General features: G+C 36.5%; 1 protein-coding gene across 6 annotated transcripts in view; it reads left to right on the plus strand.

Moving 5' to 3' along the window:
• SPHKAP (SPHK1 interactor, AKAP domain containing) overlaps positions 1-25,704 on the plus strand; it is a 172,233-nt gene that overhangs the window by 14,924 nt on the left and 131,605 nt on the right. For 4 of the 6 annotated variants that reach the window (XM_059167805.1, XM_059167808.1, XM_059167806.1 and 1 more), the window contains exons 2-3: positions 7,584-7,662; positions 20,132-20,237. In XM_059167805.1, coding sequence (XP_059023788.1) covers positions 7,584-7,662; positions 20,132-20,237 — 185 coding nt within the window. The remainder of the gene's footprint in view (positions 1-7,583; positions 7,663-20,131; positions 20,238-25,704) is intronic. The other 2 variants (XM_059167807.1, XM_059167810.1) reach the window with 1 other exon arrangement.

Genomic DNA, 25,704 nt, shown 5'->3' on the forward strand with positions numbered 1-25,704 from the left:
TCCTCCTCTTTGTTTGCAGGGAGTTGAATTTAGACTACATTCTCTCCTTTTGCCCTATATAAAGTCTTCCTGACCTGGTTAACTTTGGTATAATTTTTGCTTTGACATCATGTTTAGAAACCTGGACTATATCCAAGTTGGTTAGCAAGACAGTGGTGGGAGAGCTCAGACCTGGGGTTCCCACAATCCAGACTAGAATCCTGATTCCACTGTTTCCACAAGGCAGTTGGTGGACAATTGGTACAATAATTAGGAAGTTGTTCTAATGCGTGATCGACCCTAAACATCAGCACTGGTTAAATTCACTAGATAATTGCTGCCTTTTCCCTGTTGCTTGGTTTTAGTGCAAAGTCATGGATGAAATGAACCTGTGAGTGTGGTGTCCATTCTGCTGTATTATTCCTGACTTTCTGCAAACATATCAGTCATAATTAGCTTCACAGAACTTGGCATGCTGTTTTGCCCCTGGCATTTCCACATCAGTCTTGTGCATTCTGAACCAGGGGAATACAGCTTAATGAATAGCAACATTATTGAAACTTTGGTTCCTTGTTTTTCTTGGTAACTTTACTTTCAAGAATCATAATTATTCAACTTAAACAGAACAACTACTGAGCTTCTGTGGCCATCCAAATAATCCAAATTGCAGCCGAGGTGTTCATTTTCAAGACTCTCCAAAGAAGGCTTTCCTAGCAATTGTAAAGCAGTCCAGCTCTTCCAAATTCCAGGGTCTCTGTGAGCTATCCCTGCCTTTAAGAACATATGCTTCTCTCTTTCTTCCATTGACTTTCCACCAAAATGATGTTTCTTTACTCCTGTATTAATAGGCCAAAGCTATAGAAATATCTGTAAGGAGGCAAATAGACTCCGAATCCCTCTGAAAGTAATTTCTATAAAAAAACGAATAAGAAACGGAAATAACAGGTGTTCCCTTGCTAATTATCTGGCTGCTTCATTCTATTCTTATAGAGTCCTGCTCCCTCTGAGCCTGTGAGTGGAGAACCCTGAAATATTCAGATGTATATTTATTCTTTCAGATCATTTGGATATCTCATCTCCATGGTATTCAATACACAACTCTTTGGGAGCATTTAATTTACTTTGGGTACTGTGTAGACAGTGCTTTGTAGTGGAAAAAAATCCCAAGGCATGGAATTGGAAGACCTGGGTGTAAGATGTTCTTTGATGTGCTGTGTGATTTTGGCCAAATTATTTAACTTGAACTTGTGTGTTAATGTTTCTTGACCTAATTCTCATTGCTTGTGTGCAAAGAAAACCAAACAACCTATGTGAAAATATTCAACTTCATCAGAGTAATATTCAAGTATTATTTTCCTTAATCTTTTACATGTTCTACTTTTATATGTTTGTTTGTTTGTTTCTCTCCACCAGTGCAACATAAATGCCATGAAGGCAGGGCTTTTGGTTTTGTTCTTGTAGTGTCTTGACCACTTCATACAATGCTTGGTGCTCAGTACCTATTTATTGAAAGAAATTTAAAAAAAAAAAAAAGGTGCCTGCAGATTTCTATTTAGTTTTATAATTGCTTAGAAAGGCTTATGTTCCATTCTGCCCTTTCTGCTTGTAAAGTGGCTATTAGAACTTAACACATTGTTAAAAAGAAATGTCTTTTTGTTTGAGCATTTCAGGAAAAATTAATTGCTTGTGTGTTTCTCGAACATCTTGCCTAAGAAAGGCTCAGAGGTAAATCTGAATTGGTGGGTCAAAATGATTGAGATATATAACTGACTATTTATTGACATTAGCCCTAACTCTTGTCATTTTTTTTGGAGATGTAAACTTCATTCATCTACAGGGGGAAAGAACTGAGCCCTTTAGGCAATCCTAAGCATACATCAAGAACATTGATATAAGTAAGGTTTCCTTGTGGTTGCTGTTTGTAGGTCTCTCACAGTCAGGATGTAGCTACATTTGAGACATGCACATCAGATTCTCTGAGAAATCAAAACGTAGACACTGTGAAGGTATACATAAAAGATAGTAGTCTTATCTTGAAACCAGTGTTGAAGAGGAAAGAAAAACTCTTCTTCTCTTGGTTGGCATATTTTAGCTTAAATCTTTCAAAAGGAAAGACCTTTCTAAGAAGGATGATCCCCTGTCTAGGACACATTCATTTCACTTTGCTGAGAACCAGTCTAATAAGCTGGATGGTCTGTTGCTTTCTCTCCCTGAGCTATAATTAACGGCAGCTCCTAAACTTTGAGCCTTTGTTTTCCCTCTTTGCCTGTGCCACATAGCTATTTGATTGCCTGTTTGCAACTATAACTTGCCATTAAATATTAAATCACAGGATTTGTCTCAGAAACATGTTTATTGTACTTTGAACACTTGGAAATAAGAGAGTGAGTGTTTCAAGGCGCCAAACAGCCTGGAAATCTCTTTACATAATCTCCCTAGTTGGATTTGCTGACTGCTCTTGGTTCACTTTTCTCAGTGGCATCTAATGAGGCAACAGCCTCAACCTGCTGTGACAATGGTTATATTGTCCTAATAATGATGAAACACGTTCATCTGCTCAGCCTCAGTAAAATTCCTGCTCCGTGTCCCCTAGAAAGGATGAAATGTGATTTCCAAGAACAAGTCAAGGTGTCTTGAATCTTGGCTATTTGGGAATCTATGGAATTATACAATCTGAAATGCATATTTGAATGCATTTTATGGTCTTTTTACTGGGTGACCTTTTAGGTTGCTGTAATTCGTATGTGACATAATACTTGAGGTTTTCATTAATAAGAGTTGCATGTAGATTCTAACTATTTAATCATTTGTGTTCTGATTGCTCTGTTCTCATTTCTAGCTTTAGAAAGCAAATGTCAAATTTTGTTTCAGAGATAGGTACCACAGAATAAGTGACGAGAGTATTCATTGCTGACTTTCCAACAGAGATGCTGATCTTAGCTCTAGGCCTCGATTTCACCTCCCAAAAGCAGGATTGGGCAAAGTTAGCTTTAAAGATGAAATAAGAAAAACATATCCTTTAAACTTCAATAATTGAGATTAATCTAGATGAAAAAATACTATTGGGACTGTTCAATGATGCCTCATGGTATCTGATAGAGTCACTTGGAATCAGGAATATGATTTACACAAAAAAGGAAGAATGTTGCTATACCATTAAAAAATGCTTTTTTAGGTGGGTAACCTTATAAATGGATAGTTGGCTTAAAAATAATTTATCTAAATTTGTGCAAAGATATAGTTTACCAGTAATATCAATTATTCCAGTTTCTTATTTTTTTAGTTGCATGAACCCCTGAGAAAAGAGTAGATGTTTGGATTCTTTCCTTGATGTCTGCATCTCATTCTAAAACCTGATCATTTTTAAATTGCTTTTTTAAAAAAATTAAACTAGAGTACAGTGATAGAAAAATTGATCATTCTACCTGTCACTCTAACATATTGGATTGTGCTACTCAACTTCCATTAGGGTAAAAAATGTGTTGCGGAGAAAGCAATTTAGATCTGGTAAGGAGATAGCATGCATCCTATCTGAATTCTGTATGTGAGTCACTTACTTAGGCTTTTTCTACAAAATGAAATCTATACACACAATGATAACATATTGTTATAATGAATTTATAACACAAAAATATAATATTTAATGATTATCAGTAAATTCAGTTATTGTGTTTTCTGTGCCTTGGTATTTTGATATATTGTGTAGAGGTAAACTTGCTTTAAAGTATGCCTGCTTTCCTAGAAAAAGATTGTGTGCTATATTTATCTATATATGAAGACCATATTTTTCAAACTTTCCAAACTTTTCAGCACTTAACCTGCCAAATATGTGTTTTTGAAGTACAGTTCTGTAAATGATTTGAAATCAGGTCCATCCTGAAAAATGTAAATCACATCAGCTGTATATTAATCTTTATAAAAGATGAAGATGGCTTTATTTAACTTCTAAGGGGAGATATATAATAAACATTATTGCCATCATTGTTTCTGCTTTTGCTATAGTGTCCTGCTCTTGCATGAAATGTCTGAGTGACTAAATATAACTTTAGGTCACTTAATTATCTACTCCCTTCTCCATCCCACTGCTTCTCATTCTTCATGAAAAGCTTTTCAGGAAATGGGTTGTTTTTAACCTGCATTTTTCTCTTCCTTAAGACCTGTTGGTTCTATTTTCCTCTCTCTGTGTCCTTCCCCACACCATCAGATAAATCTGAAATAACTATGAGTTCTAATTCCAGGAATATAACAAAGTTATTCACCAGTCCTCTTGCTGAAAATGACTGAATTTTAGTACATTTAAAATTTACTAATAGAATTTATAGGTTGATATCATCATAAGATTTTATTAGCTAAATATCACCAGGCCATCAAAGAAAAACGAAATGTTAAAAGTAGCTAGAAAAAAAGATACATTACCTTTAAAAGCTAACAATTAGATTGAGAGCTTGTATCAAACAAAGCAACAATGGGAACCAAAGATAATGAGGTGATTTCTTCACAATATGAGGGATAGGGTTGCCAGTTTAGAAATCTATGCTTTGTGAAAATATCCTGCAAGAATAAATAAAGATATTTTCTCACAGGCAAAAACTGGGAGCGTTACTAAGTAAAATTATGAAGGATTTTGTACATATCAGTAATTACATTAAAAGTAAATGGACTAGATGCTCCAGAGAAAATGCAAAGATTATCATTTGGATTTTGCAAAATCAAAGAAAGTAAGACATATTTAAAACATAAAATACTAAAAGAATGGAAAAAAAACACAATTAAGTAGCTAATCCAAGAAAATTGATGTTGCTTTATCAGACAAAATAACCTTTAAAACTAAAGAGCATTGCTGGAAGTTGACTATGTCACTGCATGATGAAAAGGGTTGAATAATCAGTAAGGCATACCTGCATTTTAAATGTGTATTCATATAACAAATGGACAGAAATTAAATAAAAAGAGTAGATGTTTGGATTCTAACTATTTAAAATAAAATAAAAAATGGACAGAAATACAAAATAATTTATCCAAAAAATGTCAGTATATACTTAGAAGATCTATCATAATCAACTTAACTTAATGTACATACCTAAACTATGATAACCCAAACCTGCAGATGACATATAACATTTACAGAAATTGGCCACATACCTGGATTACAAAGCAATTTGTCATACCAAAGATCAGTGTTAGCCACATCATGGTATCTGAGTAAAATGTGATTCTATTACAAGTCAGTAATGAAAAGATAGATTGAAATTTTCCATATAAATGGAAATAAAATCAATAAAATTATAATGAAAATTAGAAAGTCTTTGAATTGAAGGTTAATAAATATACCACATTTCAATGCAGGTAAAGCCATCATAAGAGAAAAATTCATGTCCTTAAAGACATACATTAAAAAAAAGTGAAAGCCTAAAGATGATAGTAAATATTGATCTCTTGAGATTTTAAAAAGGAACAACAAAATAGCCTCAAAGAAAGTAAATAATAATGAGATCTGAAATTATATGATCGAAAATAAACATAGATTCTAAATCAAAGATGTTTCTTTGAAAAGGCAAAAATCCCCGACCCATTTAATTTAAAAAGGGGATAGGTGAAGCACAAAACCACGATTTTAGGAGTGACAAAAACACAAATGAACAACAACAGAAAAAACCCTACAGATACTATAGGCAAAATTATAGTAATAGTATAAAGCATCATATCAATACACACACACACACACACACACACACACACATACACATACATACAACTAGGATTAAAATGGCAATTTTAAATAAAAACAGAACCTACCAAAGTAACTGAAGAAGAAATAGGAACCATGATAAACATTAGAAATATTGATTTTAGTTAAAACCCTGCCAACAGAGAGCTCCATTCCCAGACAGCCTCACTAGACTAGTTAATTCCTGTACCACCTGAGCTCTTCCAGCAAATAGAAGAGAAATACCCTAAATCTCTTTTATGAAACTGGCATAACCTTGATACCAATCTGACAAGGGAAGAAAGGAAATACAGTCAATCTTATTCATGATCACAGAGGGAAAAAGAGTTTCCAACCAAATTTCTAGCAAGCTAGGTCCCACAACATATAAAAAGGATAATACATTTGTAATCAAATTGAGTTGATCTCTGGATTTAATATTACCAATCAATTATAATTCATCAAATTAACAATCTAAAGGAAGAAAGTGATATGGTTATATCAATTATTGTAAAAAGACTTCTGATAAAATGCAACATTCTTTTATGATTGATAGGATAAAAAGATTAGGAAAATATAAAAAAGACAAGAACTTCCTTAATAAAGAACTACAGGAAGCATAATACATATTGGAGTAACTTTAAGGGATTTTGCATTACTCTATTCAACATTTCACTGAAGACCCTAGCCAATACAGAAAAACAATAATGAGAGATCAAAAGAAAAAATTGTGACAAAGAAGAAACCAAAATTCTCAGCATTTGCAGTTTATTTGCTTTTGTGCACAGAAAACACAAAATAGCTGAAGATTAATTATTAGAATTAATAAATTATTTTAGCATGCCTGCTGAATATAAATCAAAGTACACACATAAGGTACATTTTTTTTCATATGGCCTACAAGCAAAAAGTGAAATTTAAAAAGGAAATTTTTATGTTATCAATAAATTGGATTTTTTTTTTTAGGACTAAGTCTAAAGAAAGCAGACAAAAACCTTTCAGAGGAAACTATAACCTTTAGTGAATGGCATAGATTGGAGGTCTTATATGACCACATATGGTGCTACCCATGCCCCCACATCAGGTATCTCCTGTTTTTATAGCTCTGATATCTTACTGCCTTAGTCTTTTCTAGCATCTTTATCCACACAATAAATTTCTTAAATTCTTTTCATTTACTGCTAACTACCAGCCATGGAGTTGCAAAGATAATTTCACTGTCTCCTTATACATCTGTTATATATCTGATGCTCTTATAAATCTGATGTATAAGATATAGATATATTATTGTTTTTTCATAGTTATAGTGACTTTCTAGCTTTTGAGATTTGAGGTATTAACATACTAACTTGATTTGGAAAAAAAAAAAAAAGGACTAGAGCATACCTACAGGTAAGCATTGTATAGAAACTTGATTACAAGGCATTCAAATTTCCATAAAAATCATTTGCCCTACTTTTCTCTTACTATTAAGCTTAATATTTAAATATTAAACTTAAGAAGCACAAAATGCTCCTGACCTACAGATACCCAAAAACTAAGTTAGGAGGCTCTGAAATTCTTATCTACAAGATGTGGGTTACTTTTTGATACATCAAAGACGTGAAGGCCAGTCACACATCCAGCACATTACTCAAAACAGAGGCTATCTGAAAATATGTGTGCAATCTTTGAACCCTTTTCTGAGGATTTTTCGTTTTGTTTTGAATTATTAACCACCTCATCATCTAGCTACTTTTGTTCTTTTTAAGGACAGCCTTCTTGAGTGTACCTTTCTCCTTGAATGACACTAAAACTTCTATTTCTTTTTTTTCCCCACCCTGTTCCTCTCCTGCCTCTTCTCCAAATCTGCTGGTGTTTGTAACTTCTTTATTGTGGGTGTGGTCCTCTCCATCAGCTATGTGGGTAGTTGAACCAAACTCACCTACCAGCTTCTCTGCTGCCTTGTCCACCAGGAGACACTCCCAGGAATCCAGGTTGGTTGTGGGGGTGTGGGGTCCAGGGCATGTATGCAGCCAAGTCATAACCATGGCCTCCTCTTTCATTCCAGCATCCCATGGGTCCCCTGGGCTCCCAGCTCGCAGAGTTTGACCCTGATTGCAGCCTTTCTGGTTTGCAACACTATTTCTGCCAAACTCCAAACTGCAGTGCATGTTGTCTCTTTCTTACCATCAAATTTTACCCTTTCTGTGTCCCATCCTTTTGGAGTCCTGCTCCCTCTTTCCATTTAAATGACTCTAAGGCATTTGCAGTGACTCTAGCATCCACATTTGCTAGATGGCAGAAATTTTTGATTAGGCTGGAGCTTTCCTCATCCTTGAAATCACAAAAAGAGGTTGTTTTTCTATTCCATTTTCATGGAGGCTTGGAGCTGGCAATGTGTTTGGCTGAAGCGCCCATTCCTTTTAGGACTGGTTATCCAAGCTGGTGCAACAGCCAGAGACATCCCCTTGGGCGTACCCTCACCTCTTGTCTGCAGTTTTCTTCTCTAGGCCCAAAGGTCCCCATAAAATGGGAACATCGGAAAGAAAAACAGTTCTTGAGGAAGTTAGAGTGTGACCAAAGCAAGTCGTACTATGTGAAGACAGCTGGGCACCTGAGAGAGAGCATAGGCCAAGATTAATCTAGGTTTGCATCTCAAATTGTGCCACGTAATTAACTGTGTAACTCTGAGAAAATTCTAAACCTATGAAACTTAGTCGTATGGAGATAATAGGCTAACAGCCCCTCCTGCTATCCTGATGCTGTGAGGCTATGAAGTGACAAAGGTAAAAGGTCCTGTCATAATGACAGGGGTAGAGTGAATGTCAGTCAAGTGGATCTGCTACTATTGGCTGAGATTTTCTCCCTTCAACAGCAGCAAATCATGAAAAGTAACCAGTATTGGGGCACCTGGGTGGATCAGTTTTTAAGCGTCTTGCCTTAAGCTTGGGTCATGATCCCAGGGTCCTGGGATCAAGCCCCGCATCGGGCTCCCTGCTGGGAGCCTGCTTCTCCCTCTCCTGCTCCCCCTGCTTGTGTTTTCCTCTCTCACTGTGTCTCTCTCTTTGTCAAATAAATAAATAAAATCTTTAAAAAAAAAAAAAAAGAAAGAAAGAAAAAATAGAAAAGAAAAGAAAAGTAATCAGTATTGTTCTCATTTGACAGATGAGGAAACTGAGGCTCAGGGAGATGAAGGAACTTTCCTAAGCTCAAATTAGTAAGAGTGACATTTGGGACCCAAACTTAGGTCTTTTGACTTCCACCACACAGTCATATTTTCACTGTTATCACATGGCATAAGAAGTTTTTCAGTTTGGGCATATTTATATTAATTGCTTGTCTTCTCATCTGGCTTATTTGTTTAACGTGTGGGTGTTGTCACATCTCTTCATTTATTGTGGTGGTTTCAAATACTGCAATTATAATTTACATGAGTTTCATCTTGACAAAAACCATGATATTGCCCTTATGGTTTATATGGATTATTTCTAGCTATCTGATAGTTTCATTAACATTTGTATTTCAGGACTGTAGACCATCAGAGACAAAAGCATGAAGTGAGAACTGAGAGCCTGTCTTTAGTTTTATCTGACAAAGACAAATTGCTAAGATTTTAAGTGGTACCGTTTATTGGCCCTACCATATTTACTGAGCACTGACTAATTGTAGGTATTGTGCTAAGCACATTCTGAGGTTCAGTAGTGAATTAGATGTTCTTTCTCACCTCAAGAGCTAAATAACAAATTTGGAAAGAAACTAGCAATTTTAATTGAACCTGAACTAGACTGTAGAACTCCTGTTCATTTGATATAAAAATACAGATGCACCTTATAATGGAAATTGATATATATTAATTTGATGGGTGAAGATTTGTTTCCTGAATTGTGATTTCCACAGATGTCGTGCACCAACAACGAACCAAACAAAGACCAACAAAGAACCTTGCATTTGTGCAGTGTATTGCCTGTGGAGTGTGTGGAGATTCATAACAAATAATAAACAGTAGAGAAATACCTTCTGTTCTGTGGAATGTTAGAGGATGATACTGATACTAGGAAGAGCAGAACAGGATAGGAAAGATTAGAAGCCAGGGACAGGGAGGTCTGATGGCAGTTGTAAACAGGATAGTTAGGGGAAGCCACATCCAAAAGAGGCCTCGGAGAAAGACCTGAGAGAGATGAGGAAAGGAAGCGTGCAGGTCTCTGGGCAAAGAGCATTCCAAGCTAGGGAAGGCACTCGGACAGCAAAGCCAGTAGAGCATGAAGGACATGAGGTCTCAGAGGTGACAGGGACATCAGGCACTAGGGCCTTACAGCCCACGGCAATGACTTATGGCTTTCTTGGAAATAAACTACAGTAATACTGCAAAGTTTTGAGCACAGAAATGACCTAGAATAACATTTTGTGTTCACATGTGTTCATTTAACAGAGCCACATTTTCCTGTACCTTTTTCTTGGCGGGGGGGGTGGCCGCGGGGGAAGAAGAGACATTATCGTAATGTCTGCATACTAAATTCAGCAGTGTATCTGTTGGTGAACATATTGTTTGTTTTCAGCTTTTTCTATTAGTAATACTGAGTTGAATATCTCAGGACATACTTCATCTTGCTCTCTGTGCCCTAGAACAGATTCCCGTAAAGGGCATTTCTGGGTGACAGGTGTGCATGAATTAAAAAAAAAAAAAAAAGAAAGAAAGAAACTTGAAAAGCATGTGCAGATTGTTTTCCTTAGCAGTCATTTCAATTTACATATTCCCAGAAGCAACATGCATTATATCACACATTGTTTTTTTTTTTTTTTTCAAAGATATTATTTATTTAAGAGAGAGCACACAGGGGGAGGGGTTGAGGGACAGAGGGAGAGGGAGAAACAGACTCCCCACTGAGCGGGGAGCCTGACCTGTGGCTCACTGCAGGGCTCCATCCCAGGACCCCAAGATCATGACCTGAGCTGAAAGCATATACTTAAGTGACTGCACCACCCAGACACCCCTTCATATAATTGAATTTAAATATAAATGTCCGGGGTAGCCTGGGTGGCACAGTGGGTTAAGCATCCACTTTTGGCTCAGGTCATGATCCCAGGGTCCTGGGATTGAGCTATGCATTCGGCTCCTTGCTCAGCAGAAAGTTTGCTTCTCCCTCTCCATCTGCCCTCCCCCTGCTCCTGCTCTCTCTCATTCTCTCAAATAAATAAAGTCTTAAGATATAGATATATATATATATATATATATATATATATATATATATCCAGCATGCATGGTTCAAATCTGGATCCCACCCCCCTAGTAACAGTTCTTTAATTCAGATCCATGATGTGATGTTTGTGATAACTGAAGCAGGGTTCCATGGAAGCCTAATTTCCAGTATCTCCAGAAGAAAGGGTATCCCAAGCAAATGAAGAGGGCAGGCAGAAACACAGAGGGAAAATATAAAATGCCTTAGAAAATTACTCCTATGTATTTATTATGGTAATCTTATTAAATTTTTTTCAACTAAAGTGGCATTTTGGCAATACAGCTACTTTTCCCTAGAAACATTTTCAATCAAATTTTCAATAATATCAGATGAGTCTTTTGTGAGCTTTGTGAATTTGCTTCGATTTTCTGGATATTTTCCCATGCTGATAAATATGAAAGTTGATAAATATAGAAACTATGTCTGAATGGGTCACATCTTTGTACAGAATTCAATGAATTCTGTGTTTTCTTGGATTTTAAAAAAGTCTTAATTATTTCTTCATTTTATAATCTTGTGATGATAGTCAAGAGCCAGCGTAAGTATGAAAATCTTTATATATTTTCAAAACCCACGTCTGAGAACAGGAAAGAGAAATGTCACTGTAAGAAGTATTTATGCATTTATTCAAAAGGATTGTATATGTTTAATTTAATATAAAAAATTTACTGAGGGGTGCCTGGATGGCACAGTTGGTTAGGTCTCCAACTCTTAGTTTCAGCTCAGCTTGTGATCTCAGGGTCGTGAGATTGAGCCCTGCATTGGGTTCCATGTTGAGCAGGGAGTCTGCTTCAGACTCTTTCCCTCTCCCTCTGCCCCTCCCTGTTGAGCCATCTAAAATAATAAATAAATCTTTTTTTAGAAGTGCCAGAACTCCAATAGGGAAATTATTATGAATAAATTAGTTTATAGGGGTTAATGCAGTATCATTTCTCGATTTATTTTTTTTAAGATTTTATTAGTTATTTGACAGAGACAGAGATCACAAGTAGGCAGAGAGGCAGGCAGAGAGAGAGAGAGAGAGGAAGGGAAGCAGGCTCCCTGCTGAGAGCAGAGCAGAGAGTAGGGCTCGATCCCAGGACCCTGGGATCATGACCTAAGCCGAAGGCAGAGGCTTTAGCCCACTGAGCCACCCAGGCACCCCTCATTTCTCAATTTGATATAACCCTATGCCAACATCACATTACTGGTTTACAAGAATAACCCTATTTAACCACCAGAACAGTTCTGTGACAAAGCTTCTATTATAATCTGCAGTTTACAGATGAGGAAACAAGGCTTAGAGAGGTTTCAGTAACGTGTCCTTTTCTTTTATTCAGAGAGGGAGGAGGTATGTGGGAGGGCCAAAGAAACTCTTAAATAGACTCCAGGCCCAGAGAGGAGCCTGATGCAAGGCTCAATGTCACAATCCTGGGGTCATGATCTGAGCTGAAATCAAGAGTCAGACACTCAGCTGCCAGCCATCCAGGAGCCCCTCCAGCTCCATCCAGGGAGTAAGTGGTAGAGTGGAAATATGAATTTGGGTTTCTCAAATGCCAAAGCATTGGGCTGTGGCTGCACTAGAACTCATTTGTATGTCCTGATCATAGAAGCAAAGGATTAGATGGAATATGAGAGATCTTAGTGTAGAAGAACATGGTAGAGTGCTAAGAGAAGGAGGTGAAATCTTAGGTCAGTTATTTACAAGTAATATAACCTTGGATCTACTATGTTAACCTCTAATTCTTTATTTCTAAAGATGCTTGCTAAAATATTTCTTAGCAAAATAATTTCTTAGAGTTCTAAGCACCACTATACATTAAATGATAATAATTGTTGTTAAAGGTAATATAGAGAAGGTAAAATAGAGAAGATTTTATAAAAACACTTGGCCAGGTGGTTTGGTGGAAGAACAGAAATCCTTAGGTGCTGAGGTGGTTCCTGTAACATACATTCTGAATGTATCTGAAAAGTCTAGATATAGTAGAATACATGACATACATAAAGTGTTTTGATGATGGAAACAATAGACACTTAACACTTTTTTTTTTTTACCCAGAAATAGCACTTAGGGATAAATACTTCAGTAGGAAGTATCTACTAATCTTCATGGATAAATATATATTCATCCAACACTAAATTAGCAATGGTGATGTGTGTGATGTGTACTTTTTGCCTTACATTAAAATAGTCTTTTTGCAAACACAATTTGCATGATATTTGCCTTGCAAAATTTCCTTATAGCCCTCATTATCAAAAAGGGAAAAAGAAGCTAAGTAAGCCATCATACAGTTTTGCTTGATCCTCTTTTCTGAACAAAAATATATAATTTTAAAATGATTTCTTGGGGTCTTGGTGGAGCTTGAGATTGTGAAACAGCTTTTTAAGGTCCAAAGCTAATAAACCCCATATTAATGATTAGATTCATGAGGACATTACTTGCTGTCACCTCTTCTTAGAGATAATATGTGGACTTGCAAAGCATAACATCTGACACACATATATTAATTTTCTATTTTATATATGTATTACCCATCTATATCTGTAGCTATATTTCTATTTCCCTATTATCTATATATATATATATATTACATAATATATATAGATATAATCTTCAGTAACACTGAATTCAACAGTATTTTTTTTAAGATTTTATTTATTTATTTGACAGAGAGAGATCACAAGTAGGCAGAGAGAAAGGGTGGGGTGGGGGAAAGCAGGCTCCCCACTGAGCAGAGAACCCAATGCAGGGCTTGATCCCAGGACCCTGAGATCATGACTTGAGCTGAAGGCAGAGGCTTAACCTATTGAGCCACCCAGGTGCCCCTGCCATTTCTTATAGAAAGAAGTTGTTTGTCTTTTCTATTGTAATCTACTTATTTTGCACTGTATCTACATATGTCTTTTCTATTGTAATCTACTTATTTTGCACTGTATCTAGATATGATGAGATTTAGGTTTCACTGGATATATCTGACAGATTTTAGAGTTGTCAGAATAAAAAGTCTCTTTTGAGTAATTTTCTATTTAATTTCTCAGGATAAAAGACTTCAGCCTAACTAGTATTAAAATAGAGAAATCACTAGCCATTAGTATACAAATTGTATCCCAAATGTATTAACTATGCTATAGTCATGTGTCTTTTTTGTTTATTTTTATTTAAAAGATTTTATTTATTTATTTGAGAGAGAGAATGTGTGCACAGGTTTGCCTGTGGGAGAAAGAGAGAGAGAGAGGGAGAGTGAGCACAGCAGGGGGAAAAGCAGACTCCCTATTGAGCAGGCATTCCCAACACTGGGCTTTATCTCAGGACTCTGGGATCATGACCTGAGTCAAAAGCAGACACTTAATCAACTGAGCCACCCAGGCATCCCTGTTTATTTTATTTATTTATTTTTTTAATAATCAAAATTAAGTTAGAGTATATCTAATTTGAAGCCACTATTTTTGCTAAGAAGAAGCTACTTGTTTTATTATTAATAATGAATGACCTGTTTATATTCTGCTTATTATCATTTGCTAGTAGCCAGACTTAGGTCTTCAACTACAGTTTCACTGATTTAAAGGCAAAAATGATAGTGAAATGTATCAACTATCTTTTCTTACAAAGAAATATTCTTCATTCTTAAATAATCTATCATAGTTTTTTGTTACATTGTTAAATGTCCTTTATTTGAAGAATTATGGTGAAAGCAGAGGTAGGGATTTATTTTTACAGTTCTTACTGGGAATACAAGGATGGTTGCTTCAGAATCTTACTGCTGTTTTTATTGTTATTTCACTGGTCCAGGAGATGGGAAAATATGAAATTCACCATTCTATAGTTATTAAGTTGCCTTTTTTTTTTAAGATTTTATTTATTTATTTTTTTATTTGACAGAGATCACAAGTAGGCAGAGAGGCAGGCAGAGAGAGAGGAAGGGAAGCAGGCTCCCTGCTGAGCAGAGAACCCAATTGGGGGCTAGATCCCAGGACCCTGGGATCATGACCTGAGCTGAAGGCAGAGGCTATAACCCACTGAAGCCACCAAGGTGTCCACTAAGTTGCCTTTAAATATTGAAACAGGACATTCAACAGTATTTCCAAGTATTTTCAAAATTTGGATAGTTCTTCCCTCTGAAAAGCTTACTGAAGTCTTACAAAATTAATGAGGGCCATTTAGGTCTGCCGCTAATGAACTGGGGACATATTTAATTTGTATGGGTGGCATGATAAGAAAATCATGCTCTGAAATCTCCAACATAGAAAAGAAAAATACGAGTATAGAAGAAAAAGAAAGAAAGGAAGGAAGGAAGGAAGGAAATGAAAGAAGAAGGAAAGAAAGAAGGGACTTCATACCTAGGAGATAAAACCAGAGAACTAGCAGAAGAATATAAGAGCACACATTGTAAACAAAAACTTTTGCACCAAGCACTTGCTAAAAATGCAAGGTAGAGTTTATTTGAGGTACTGCAGTAGGGGAGAAAGACATCAGTATAGAATATTGAGCCCAGCTCCACATACAACAGGGACAAATGGGGACTTCCAGCCAATAGGCAGAGTAAGGGGGTCAGTGTACTAACTGGAAATACTGAGAGTAGGGAGATTCTTGCCGAAATGGCCTAATAAGTATTCTTGCTAAAGGTCAACCAAAGATGTAGCTATCAAGGGTGAGGCATGAGGACAGATGTCAGGGGTGGAGAGATTCTTGCTTGACTAACTTAGCAGGATTCCTTGCTGAAAACTAGGCTCAGTAGGTCAAGGAGAGGGCTGCAGTTCAAGGTTAAGATCTAATTGAAAGGACAGTTGGAGGAGCCTGACTAAAGTCTGGTCAAGGAGAGAGCCTTTGTTAACAGACTGGTCAGAAGGTGAAGGTAATGGTCACTGATTTGTTAGTTGCATGTATCACCCAGTGCTCATCACATAATGTGACTTCCTTAATGTCCGTTATTGAACCCCCCAAAACTAATGATGTACTATATCTTGGCTAATTGAACTTAAAGAAAAAGGAAAAATGATTTTTTTTTTTTAAAAAAGGAAGATGAAAGCAAGAGAAACAAACATCATGTGATTTTAAAAACAAATCGGTTTTTGAAAGATTGACCTAAACCTCTGAGCTTCGAGTAAAAAGTTAATCTGTTTGGGTGAGAGTAAAATAAGGACATCCACTTGAGCACACTTTCACCCTGAACCACGTGAAATTGTGTTTTAAAGTCTTCTAAATTCTTAGTTGGTATGCCATTAAATTGAATTTCATGAGACCATCTCAATTCCTTTTCAAAGATCTCTTCTGATAGATGGAAGCCTTTATTTTTCTTCCAGTATGGAGATGAAAGGATTTAGTGTAAAGCTCACGAGTAAATATCCTTAATACGAGAGAGATAATCAAAGGAATGGAAATTGCTACATTTTACTGCAAACATTCTGTAAGTGGGCAGGAAATAAGAACAAATCTTACCTTTAAGAATCTGCTAAATTTATTTTAACTTTACACTCTGTTTACTTGAAATTTGAGCGATAATAGCAGCAGGATCCCTTTTCATTAGAACTATCCTGGGAAACTCTTTAAATGATCTCCTCAGATGTGGCTTATCTCACCATCTGTCACCACTGCAGAAAATTAAGCATTGAATTCAAACACACTTTTCTGCCTGATCTGTTAATGTCCACCAGGATGCTCAGAAAGATAAGAACAAACAACATGAATAAGTACTAATTCTGCATCCACCCTGCCTGGTGCTGTTCTCCATCCTCCTAACAGGTCTCTGTTCTTTCAGTATTGACAGCCTAAAGGAGAAATAAACAAATATTTAAAAATTATATGCCATTTGACAAGTGTTGTAACAGGACATGGTACAGGATGCTGTTGGAACACACGAGAAGAGTGCCTGTCCCATTTCTTGGGTTAGGGTAAGGTTGGGAATAGGAAGAGTGGTAAGAGTGTGAGTGTGTTTGTGTTTGTGTGAGGCACTGGTGAAACGTTGGAGAGAAATAGTGGCCTTCTCGGCGAGGAGGGAGGTGCAAGAGGTGATTTGTAAATGGAAAAGGTAGAGTAGGCATTATTCAGGAGGAAGGAGGGGGCCTGGGATGGGTGTTCTTCAAAGAAGAAACACCACGTGCCAAAGATTTAAGGACCAATTGGAATGTGTATTTAATTTAACATGTCAGATGAATGATTCTCAAAGTTGAACAGACATGTGAATCCCCCAGGTTGAATGTTAACATGCAGATTCTGATTCAGTAATTCTAGGGAGAGACCTGAATTCCTGGGTACATAACCAGCTCCTAAGAGATAGCAATGCTTTTGGTTCACAGACCAAACTTTGAGCAGCAGCATACTGACAACTTGATTTCCTGTAACAGGACACTTCTCTCTCTGGAGAAGTCACTGACTATTCCCTAAGCCATTGTCACTACTGATGGTGACCTACTTATTCGCACTGCATGAATCCTTGATGATTGCCCTGTGGTGATAACTCAGCACCTCATTCACATAAGATATTTTCTGTAAGGGAACCTACTTCTCATCCCTTAGTATTGTTAAAGTCACTACTTCAAACTCTACTTTTGTACCTTCTTTTTCACCTTGATCTACCTCCTCATTGAAACACATTTAGCAGTTTCACCATGAAACCGGCTGGAAAGGATGTGCTTAAGAAATATTGTCAACATTTGTCAAAATCAAAGAAAATGTCCTGGGGAAGAACTTGCAGCCTTCCTCATTAGGAGCAACTTATAAAGCTGTACTGTATCTTGACAGCAATTCTTTTAATGCCAATTTGTACTCATTTTAATAAATGCATGAGTCTCGTCTTGCTGTCTTTGTCTTATCCTGTAGCAGTCAATGTTCTGCTTCTCCAGAGACCAAGGAGAGCATCTTTGCAGATACTCTAAAAATTCCATCTCCCTCCCAAAGGCATGGGAACAGATTGGGCTGCATTATCGAGTTACTTACTGGGAACTCACACCCATGTCACATGGTCTAAAAGAGAATCATCCCTATGTATATTAGGCGTCACCAAATTGATTTTAATGTGTTTCTGGGGACTAGAAGTTGCTTTCGCTTTGAATATTGGTGCAGTGGTACTGTGTCAGCTTTATCAGATAATGCACTGATTTTACTCCAATATGAGACTACTACCCTGTTTAATTTTCATAACAATAGATAAAATAAATTAATTCATAAATCAATACACACATAGATGCAGATATATATTTAAAATCACTTCCTGTATTAGTGCTATACAAAATTAGCATTAGGACTAAGGAGTGAAACTTAGAGGCAAGCAACACTTTCAAGGTCTTTCCTCACCTTCATTTCCAGCTGGGATCTCAGAGTCATCTCAAAGGCAGTCGGGCTCTCATATCAAGGCATATGTGGGTAGACTTGTCATTTCGTCCTTCCACTAGATTAACACAGCAGTCCTTAAACCTTTTTATGCAGAAGATTACCATAGCACCTTGTCTACTTGCAGTCATATACAACGTGCTTTATGGGGAAACAAGGAATTTCCATGGGTGATCTTTTACTTTTTTCTGTGTTCCCATTAACCCTTGCTTTGGACCTAGGTAACTCTCCCCAGGGTAGATGTCATTCCCCTCTAGAGCAATCAGAGATTGGTGACGCTCTTTTCCTACACTGTTTTATATCAGATCTGTCTCAACCTCACTTCTCAGTTACTTCCTTCTCACTCTTAAGGTTGTGAGCCCTGTAAAGAGAAATGTGAGATGTCCTAACCCTGGAAAATATTATTTTCTTGACTCATGAGCCAAGTTATTGCAGACCCAAGTTAGCTTGGTCTATTGGCTTACCTTCCACACCTACCAATGATAAATGTTTGGCATTTGGGTAAAAGCGGAGCTGTCTTCAGGCCAGGAAAGCATTCACAGGGAATCTGGATTTGGGTGTGAGGGATAGTCACATTTAAGTGTCAGTTCAAAGTGACCAGCCCCACATTGTGAGACACCCATAAAAATAAGGCCATGGGCTCTCCATGATGTTTTGCAAGTGATTTCTTGTGCCAGAAAGGACCACAGACTTTACTCCCAACGTTCATTTAAAAATGAAGGGACAGACCCAGAGAGCAGGAAGCAGGAATCTGGAGCCAAGTACAAGTCTCCTTTCCTTTTTCCTTTCATGGCCTTTTCCTAGTTAAGCAAGGATTAACATGAGTGCACTCCTTTCACTTAAATCAGCTCACTTTAGTCCTCAAGGTAGCAATTACTCAGAAAATAATAAAGAAAATTTAAAGTAAAACAGATTTCGCGTGAATTAATCTGTGTAATTTTTAGCCAAAGCTGTAATCTGTTATATATACCATCCTTAGTCATTTAAAAAAACATTCGTAATAATTAATAATGTAAAAACTAATAGACTACATTTATGTATTTCTGACTTGTGTTTAATTCCAATGGAATGAAAATGGACTAATTTAGGACTTAAAACATGAGGGTTATATATTAGAAATGCATTAACTAATCTATTTGCTGTTTCTTTTAAGAGAAAATTATTAAATGTTGGCTTGATAATTATGTAAAGAATTATTAGATCATATTCCAAAAAATGTATTTTGAGGAGTTGTTCATATTCTACGTGGTCAAGAACAACAAAAATAAAATGTGTAGACTTCAGATACCCATACCTTTTCTTAAAAAAATTCTTAGTATTCATGCTTTCAGAAGAGAGATATTTAGGAATCCATTAAATCCAGAGGGCTTTTGTATTATAATTCAACCAAATTCAAAATCTCCCAGCCATATCATGAAAAGTAGGATTGGCAATGATTTCAACTAGACATAGGGAGAAGGGATATAAGTCTAGAGTTTTGGAGACAGAGAAGTTAAAGTAATGCTTCCAGCCAGAGAGATCTAAAGAGATGATGCACCTTTTTGTAAAGCCCACATTCTTTTCATGGTAGTGCCCTGTCTCCTGATTAAAATTATGTTAATGTGACATTCAAAAAGCATTATTTGGCTTTTAAAACTGCTTGCTTAAGAAAAACTAGCAGGGCTGGAAGTCAGAAAGATACACCTGTGCACGTAAGCCAAGAGAAGTCACTGGATTACAGTGTCCTGTTCCCAAGAGAATAGCTCACATTGGTTCCACCAATTATGGGAACAAAGCCAACAGAAACAGTGTCAGCAGGATTTGCAGTTTCCGTGCACTCTGAAAAGCTGGCTTTTGCTAAAGCACATCATGCCTATTCTCTTCTGAATATGGAGTTGTCTCACCAGAATGTGTTCTCTTTTGTGTTTTGGGCACCAACAGCAACTTGGAGTCACCACTGATGTACGAGGTGTCAGCGGCACAGGAGGGCATTGCCAGCGGGTTCTTGAGAGGTGGCCTGGGGAGCTCCATCACAGCCTGTAAGAAGGTAACCTTGCCCTGTTGAACTTGACCGCTAGTGTAGTTTGACTCTCCAAGTACTTCTCCTAAAGCAGAAAACAACAACAACATCAAACACTGGAGTAACCCACAGTTTGCTTGGCAGGTTAACCTCTGATGCCACTAAAAATGTAATTCATGAGAATGATCAGAAAGCTCGAGAAATTCAGATAGGTAGGACTTGAAAGCTATAAGCCTCTGCTGTGGGTCCACCAAAGCTTCCACCTTTTCCCTTCACAAACTTGGCCATGGGTAACAACTTCTCATTTCCTTTCATGCATCTCCTTTCAGAAAAATCTTCCCAGGCTTTGAGTGGCTCCCCTTATAGGAGACACCTAGGTCTGTACCTAAGAAACACTCTTGGCTATTCTGATACTTTCTTAAAGAGAAGGGTGTGCTTGGCTTATTTTATTATGAGACACAGAGTTACATTTCCTAGAATATAAACTTTAGAACTAATAGACAAGTCTTGCTTTAACATACTTGCTGAAAGTTGTCATTTGAACATTATAAATTCATCTACTTTGTTTTTCCAGTCAATCCAACCTAAGGCCCAGAAACTTAAAACGTCTGCTTTCCCACCAGTAGCTTTTGTTACTATTTGCTGCAGAATTCCAGAGGAAGATGTGTTTAATCTCATCTAACATTAGATGAAATCACACTGCATTATTTCATTAGTTATTTTAAAAAGGTTAAATGATTAAAAATACTCATGATTATAGGGGTATATACCCCTATAATATAGGGGTATATCAAGACAAATTCTCTTACCAAACATATTATATAGTGTGTGTATATATGTATGTGTGTGTATGTAATTATGTATACATATTGTAACATCATGTATGCATAAGTATATTAATTGATTGATTACTATACCCAGTTAAGCAGTCTTATTTATCCTCTGCTTATGTGATTTTTATATAATTTTCAAGTACCAAAGAATATGAAACACACATATCTGTGTTAGAGAAGATATGCTGTTTATAGAAAAGTAGCATTAAACATAATTTTACAAAAGTATTTGCATGCGTATGTTCATAGCCAGATATAAAAATAAACTGGTCTAATCAGTTCAAGGCTCTAATGTTCATGTGTTGTATGATCTATTATTCATTCTCCTCTAATAAAATTCTTATAGTAGAGTCAGCGCTATAAATGTCCATTTTTAATGCAGAAAACTGAAGTAGTATAATTCAAAGTGATTTTGAGTTACTTATATAAAAGAGCTAAAACTGCAGGTCTTCAAGCCTTGGGGTATGTTCTATCAGCTCTGTAGCTCTAAATGATAGTCTTTATCAGATCTACACATTTCCCAAAGCTAAATGATTTTTCATTTATTTTAATTTTTAAATAACTCCATTTCTATTGATTAGAGTCCATGTGGTATTTAAATTAAGGATTGAAGCCAGACTGCTTGAATTTGACATCCAGTTCAATCATTACTAGTTGTGTTATCTTGAGCAAATTATCTTCTCTCGTCATGCCTCAATTTGCTCATCTGAAAAAAGGAAGTAAAGGGTGAGGATTCCGTGAGCTGATAGATGTGAAATGTTTAGAATGGTGCCTGGCTTACCATAAGCACTCAAAATGAAGACTACTATGTGTAACATTATTCTATAGCATAATTTGTTGATAAGTACATGGTGCCAGAAAATAATTCAATATACATACTGCCATGTTGAGAGAGTTAGCATTTTATGCTCTGTTACCTCGACTACATTTTTTTTTCCTGGAGAAAAAAAGTAATCATATTCACTTCTTAAAAATCATGTCTGGAAGCTACTGAATAGAGCTCTTTGGGGCTAATGTCTACTCAAAAAATAAAAACCCAAATGCAATCATTTATTATATATATATGTATATATATACATGCAATCATTTATTTTATATATATGTATATATATGTGTATATATACATGTATATACATGTATATATATACATACAGGTATTATATGTATATATACATAATGTATACATAATGTATATATACATAATGTATATATATGTTCATGTGTTGTATGATGTATATATATACATTATGTATACATACATAATGTATATATATACATATAATACCTGTATGTATATATCTATGTAGGGGTGTGTGTGTGTGTGTGTGTGTGTATGTATATGAATTTAAAGTTTTAAATATAATCGTACTCTTACCACAACCGTTTCTAGAAGTGTTAGCAGGTTAAACCATATGAAGTTTTCTTTTTACAGATTAAAAACGATCAATTATAGGCAAACTCATATGGCCTGGTACAAATACATTCAAAATTCTGTTAGATCTTGGGGAGAGATACAAGAATGCATGTATATTTATAGGCTAGTTTGGGAGATAATACTGGTTTCTCATGTGAAAAGTCAAACAGTAATTCATATGTGAGATAACTAGATAGTAATATCTGAAGATAGTCTCAATCATGGGAAAATGAGTATTGTGAGCATTTATAGTGAAGAACAGAGAGAAACTCTGGACCTGAAACAGACAACAACAGTCTTCAGAAATGAGAATTGGATCTTAATTTGGGTTTCCAAGTATGATCGAGATTTGAATGAGTGAATTAGATTGATTATCCAACCTATTTTAGGAAGGGTTGCTACAAATTAATGCAGAAGTTAAAACCTTTGTGTCCTGGAGTATTTTTCTAATGTTCAGAAGTACATGCCTTTCCTTTTAAATGTTCTTAAACTTACATAATAATTTTATTTAAAGAAAGTTTAGTAGTCTTCTGTGCCACATGTTATCTTCCACGTGGCTCTGATGTTTTCCTACCCTTCAAAAGAGTAGTTCACTATTGTTTCCTTTTTTTATATCTGGAACGGAGGCCCTCAATAAGAAGACACTGAATATTGAATAAGTTCATGCTGTTATTTTATTATTATATATTACTGCAAACTGATTTAAGTGATCATTGATCAATTTGAAAAAACAAATCTTGTTAATCACAGATAATGGGCCTGGGCAAGTGAGAATCTATAAATGCACATATAGTGTGTACTCGAAGAGACAAAAGACAAGGAGAGCTCTATCTTAGAAATAGCAAGGCTGTCCAGCTGAATCACCACAGTTCACAGTCAATCAACCTTCAGTAAGAGTACCATGGATAATTGAAATCTATTGGTAATTCCCCAAACTGATTTTATGTAATAGCCTCATCTTCTTCCCCATCAAACCTTCTTAATCAGAACTGACATATTGCTAAATTAACTGGTGGATGAAATAAAACAAGGTTCTGAAAGATAATGCACTAGTTGGATAATCAGCCTCTGAAAAATTGCAAATTGGCTGAGTTTCTCTCCTGTGTGTCACATTGAATCTCCAGGGGTTTCAGGAATCCCACCCATATGCAATTGCTTCATTTCCTCTTTGCTGTTGGGGAAATACAGTTGCTGGGAGCCACAGCTGTGAAAAAGCCATGGCATCAGGAAAAAAGATTTGGGTGGACTTATTTGAAGAAGGAACTCCTTAAGGGACTGCCTTTCCCCAGAGCTAAGATGACTATACCACCTAGCCGTAGTTTACATATATTGTCCTTGCATTTTGTTAATAGACCCCCTTTTGCTGTCAGAAATGGCACAGTAAGTCATAGGATTCTATAGAATCAGCTCAAGCTTCAGAACGATCCTTTCTCAGTCTTCTTCCCTTCCTCTAAATGCTAGGAAAGTTACCAGATAAATTCTCACTGAGGTAGTAGTGATTGTGTAGGTTAATAAAGTTGTGACAAAATGAAACCTGTTTTTACTTAATTCTGCTACTGCTGAACTAGTTCTGTCGCCCCCTCCCTTAACTTCCATTGATAATTAATCCTATTGAACCTGGACTTGAATTCAGAATTCTCCAAGTCTTGAAGCTCCAAGCTTTAAGACACCATCAATCCATCCAAGTTGGAATGTGAGATCTCCTCTAGGTCACAGTGATTTACCGATCTCCAAACTCAAAGAAAGTCTTAATGTGTGCAATGTGATGGTCCAAAAATCATGTGTTTAAAAGGATGGGATTTCAAAATTTTACAGAAAAAAAATGGGAGAGAAAGAGTAGCTGGTGGAGAGTGAATGCTAGAGCCCTGTGTGCTACCTCTTGAATCTTATCTCACATAGATCTTGTCTGATGTTACTTCTTCTCATAGGATTAGTCGTTCCTATAAGACCAATATGATCACTATTGTTAAACTGAATCATAGGGATTTTTCATTAAATGAGTTAAATGATAATAAATGTTATGGTTTTTATATCTGTTAGACACAAAATGAAAAAAGCCTTTGTATTCTCTTTATTATAAATCAAAACCTCATCTCTAGGAGGCAGTAGGATGCCATAGTAAAAAAAAAAAAAAAAAAAAAAAAAAAGGACCTAGAATCTAAGGATCAAAGTAAGATTGCAGATTTCTCTTTTACTATGTGATCTTAGGCTAGTGACATAACTTCTCTGACTCAGATGTCTTAGGTTTGGTGTGATGTTTTTATACAAAAGAGTTTGGGGGGGACGCCTGGGTGGCTCAGTGGGTTAAAGCCTCTGCCTTCGATTCAGGTCATGATTCCAGGGTCCTGGGATTGAGCCCCACATCGGGCTCCCTGCTCAGTGGGGGGCCTGCTTCCCCCCCCCCCCTCTCTGTCTGCCTATCTGTCTACTTGTGATCTCTATCAAATAAATAAAATCTAAAAAAAAAAAGGTCTGGGTAAGTTCTTTAAAAAAAAAGATTGATTTATTTGAGAGAGAGAGAACATGTGTGTGTGATTTGGGGGAGATGCAGAGGGAGAGGGAGGGAGAATCTTCAAGTCGACTCCCCACTGAGCACAGAGCCTAATGCAGGGCTCAATCTTTTGACCCATGATATGAGATCATAACTGAGCCAAAACCAAGAGTTGGATGCTTAATGAGCCACCCAGGTGCCCTGCTTTGTGTAAATTCTCAGTACACAGCTGATGCTCAGTAAATAAATGATCTTTACACAGAGCAGTATTTATTTATCTAGAATTTAAAAGCTAATCTGAGGTAGCATGCACTGCCCTCTCATTATGTTGAATCTCTGTTAGATTTTCTTCTGCTTTGAAAGCATCACACTCGATGTCACATTTTCATAGTAAGTGGACATTTTCAGTCCTTGCTTCACTTCATGGGACTAAAGATGTGCTCTTTAGGGTATCATGGAATCAAGTCTCTGAATAGGATTCATGTGATGAAAGAATTGTTGGGGAAAAATCAACCCCCAAATATTCTTCTCTTTTTATGACATGTTAATTAAATCCACATTAAACCCGGACCTACCAAAGGCAGCAGAGGGAAAAGACTTGAGTTTCCCAGAGGTGGGGTTTGATCTTCATAAGATACCTGATATTCTCTTTGAAATTTCAAGAGCATTCTTTTAAACTGGCCTCTTTTAAACTGAGTTAAATTTGTTGTCAACAGTGGCACAGAAACCTCTGAAGGACTGTCAGAATGGATGTCC

The sequence above is a fragment of the Mustela lutreola genome, chromosome 3, assembly GCF_030435805.1.
Source record: "Mustela lutreola isolate mMusLut2 chromosome 3, mMusLut2.pri, whole genome shotgun sequence".
NCBI lineage: Eukaryota > Metazoa > Chordata > Mammalia > Carnivora > Mustelidae > Mustela > Mustela lutreola.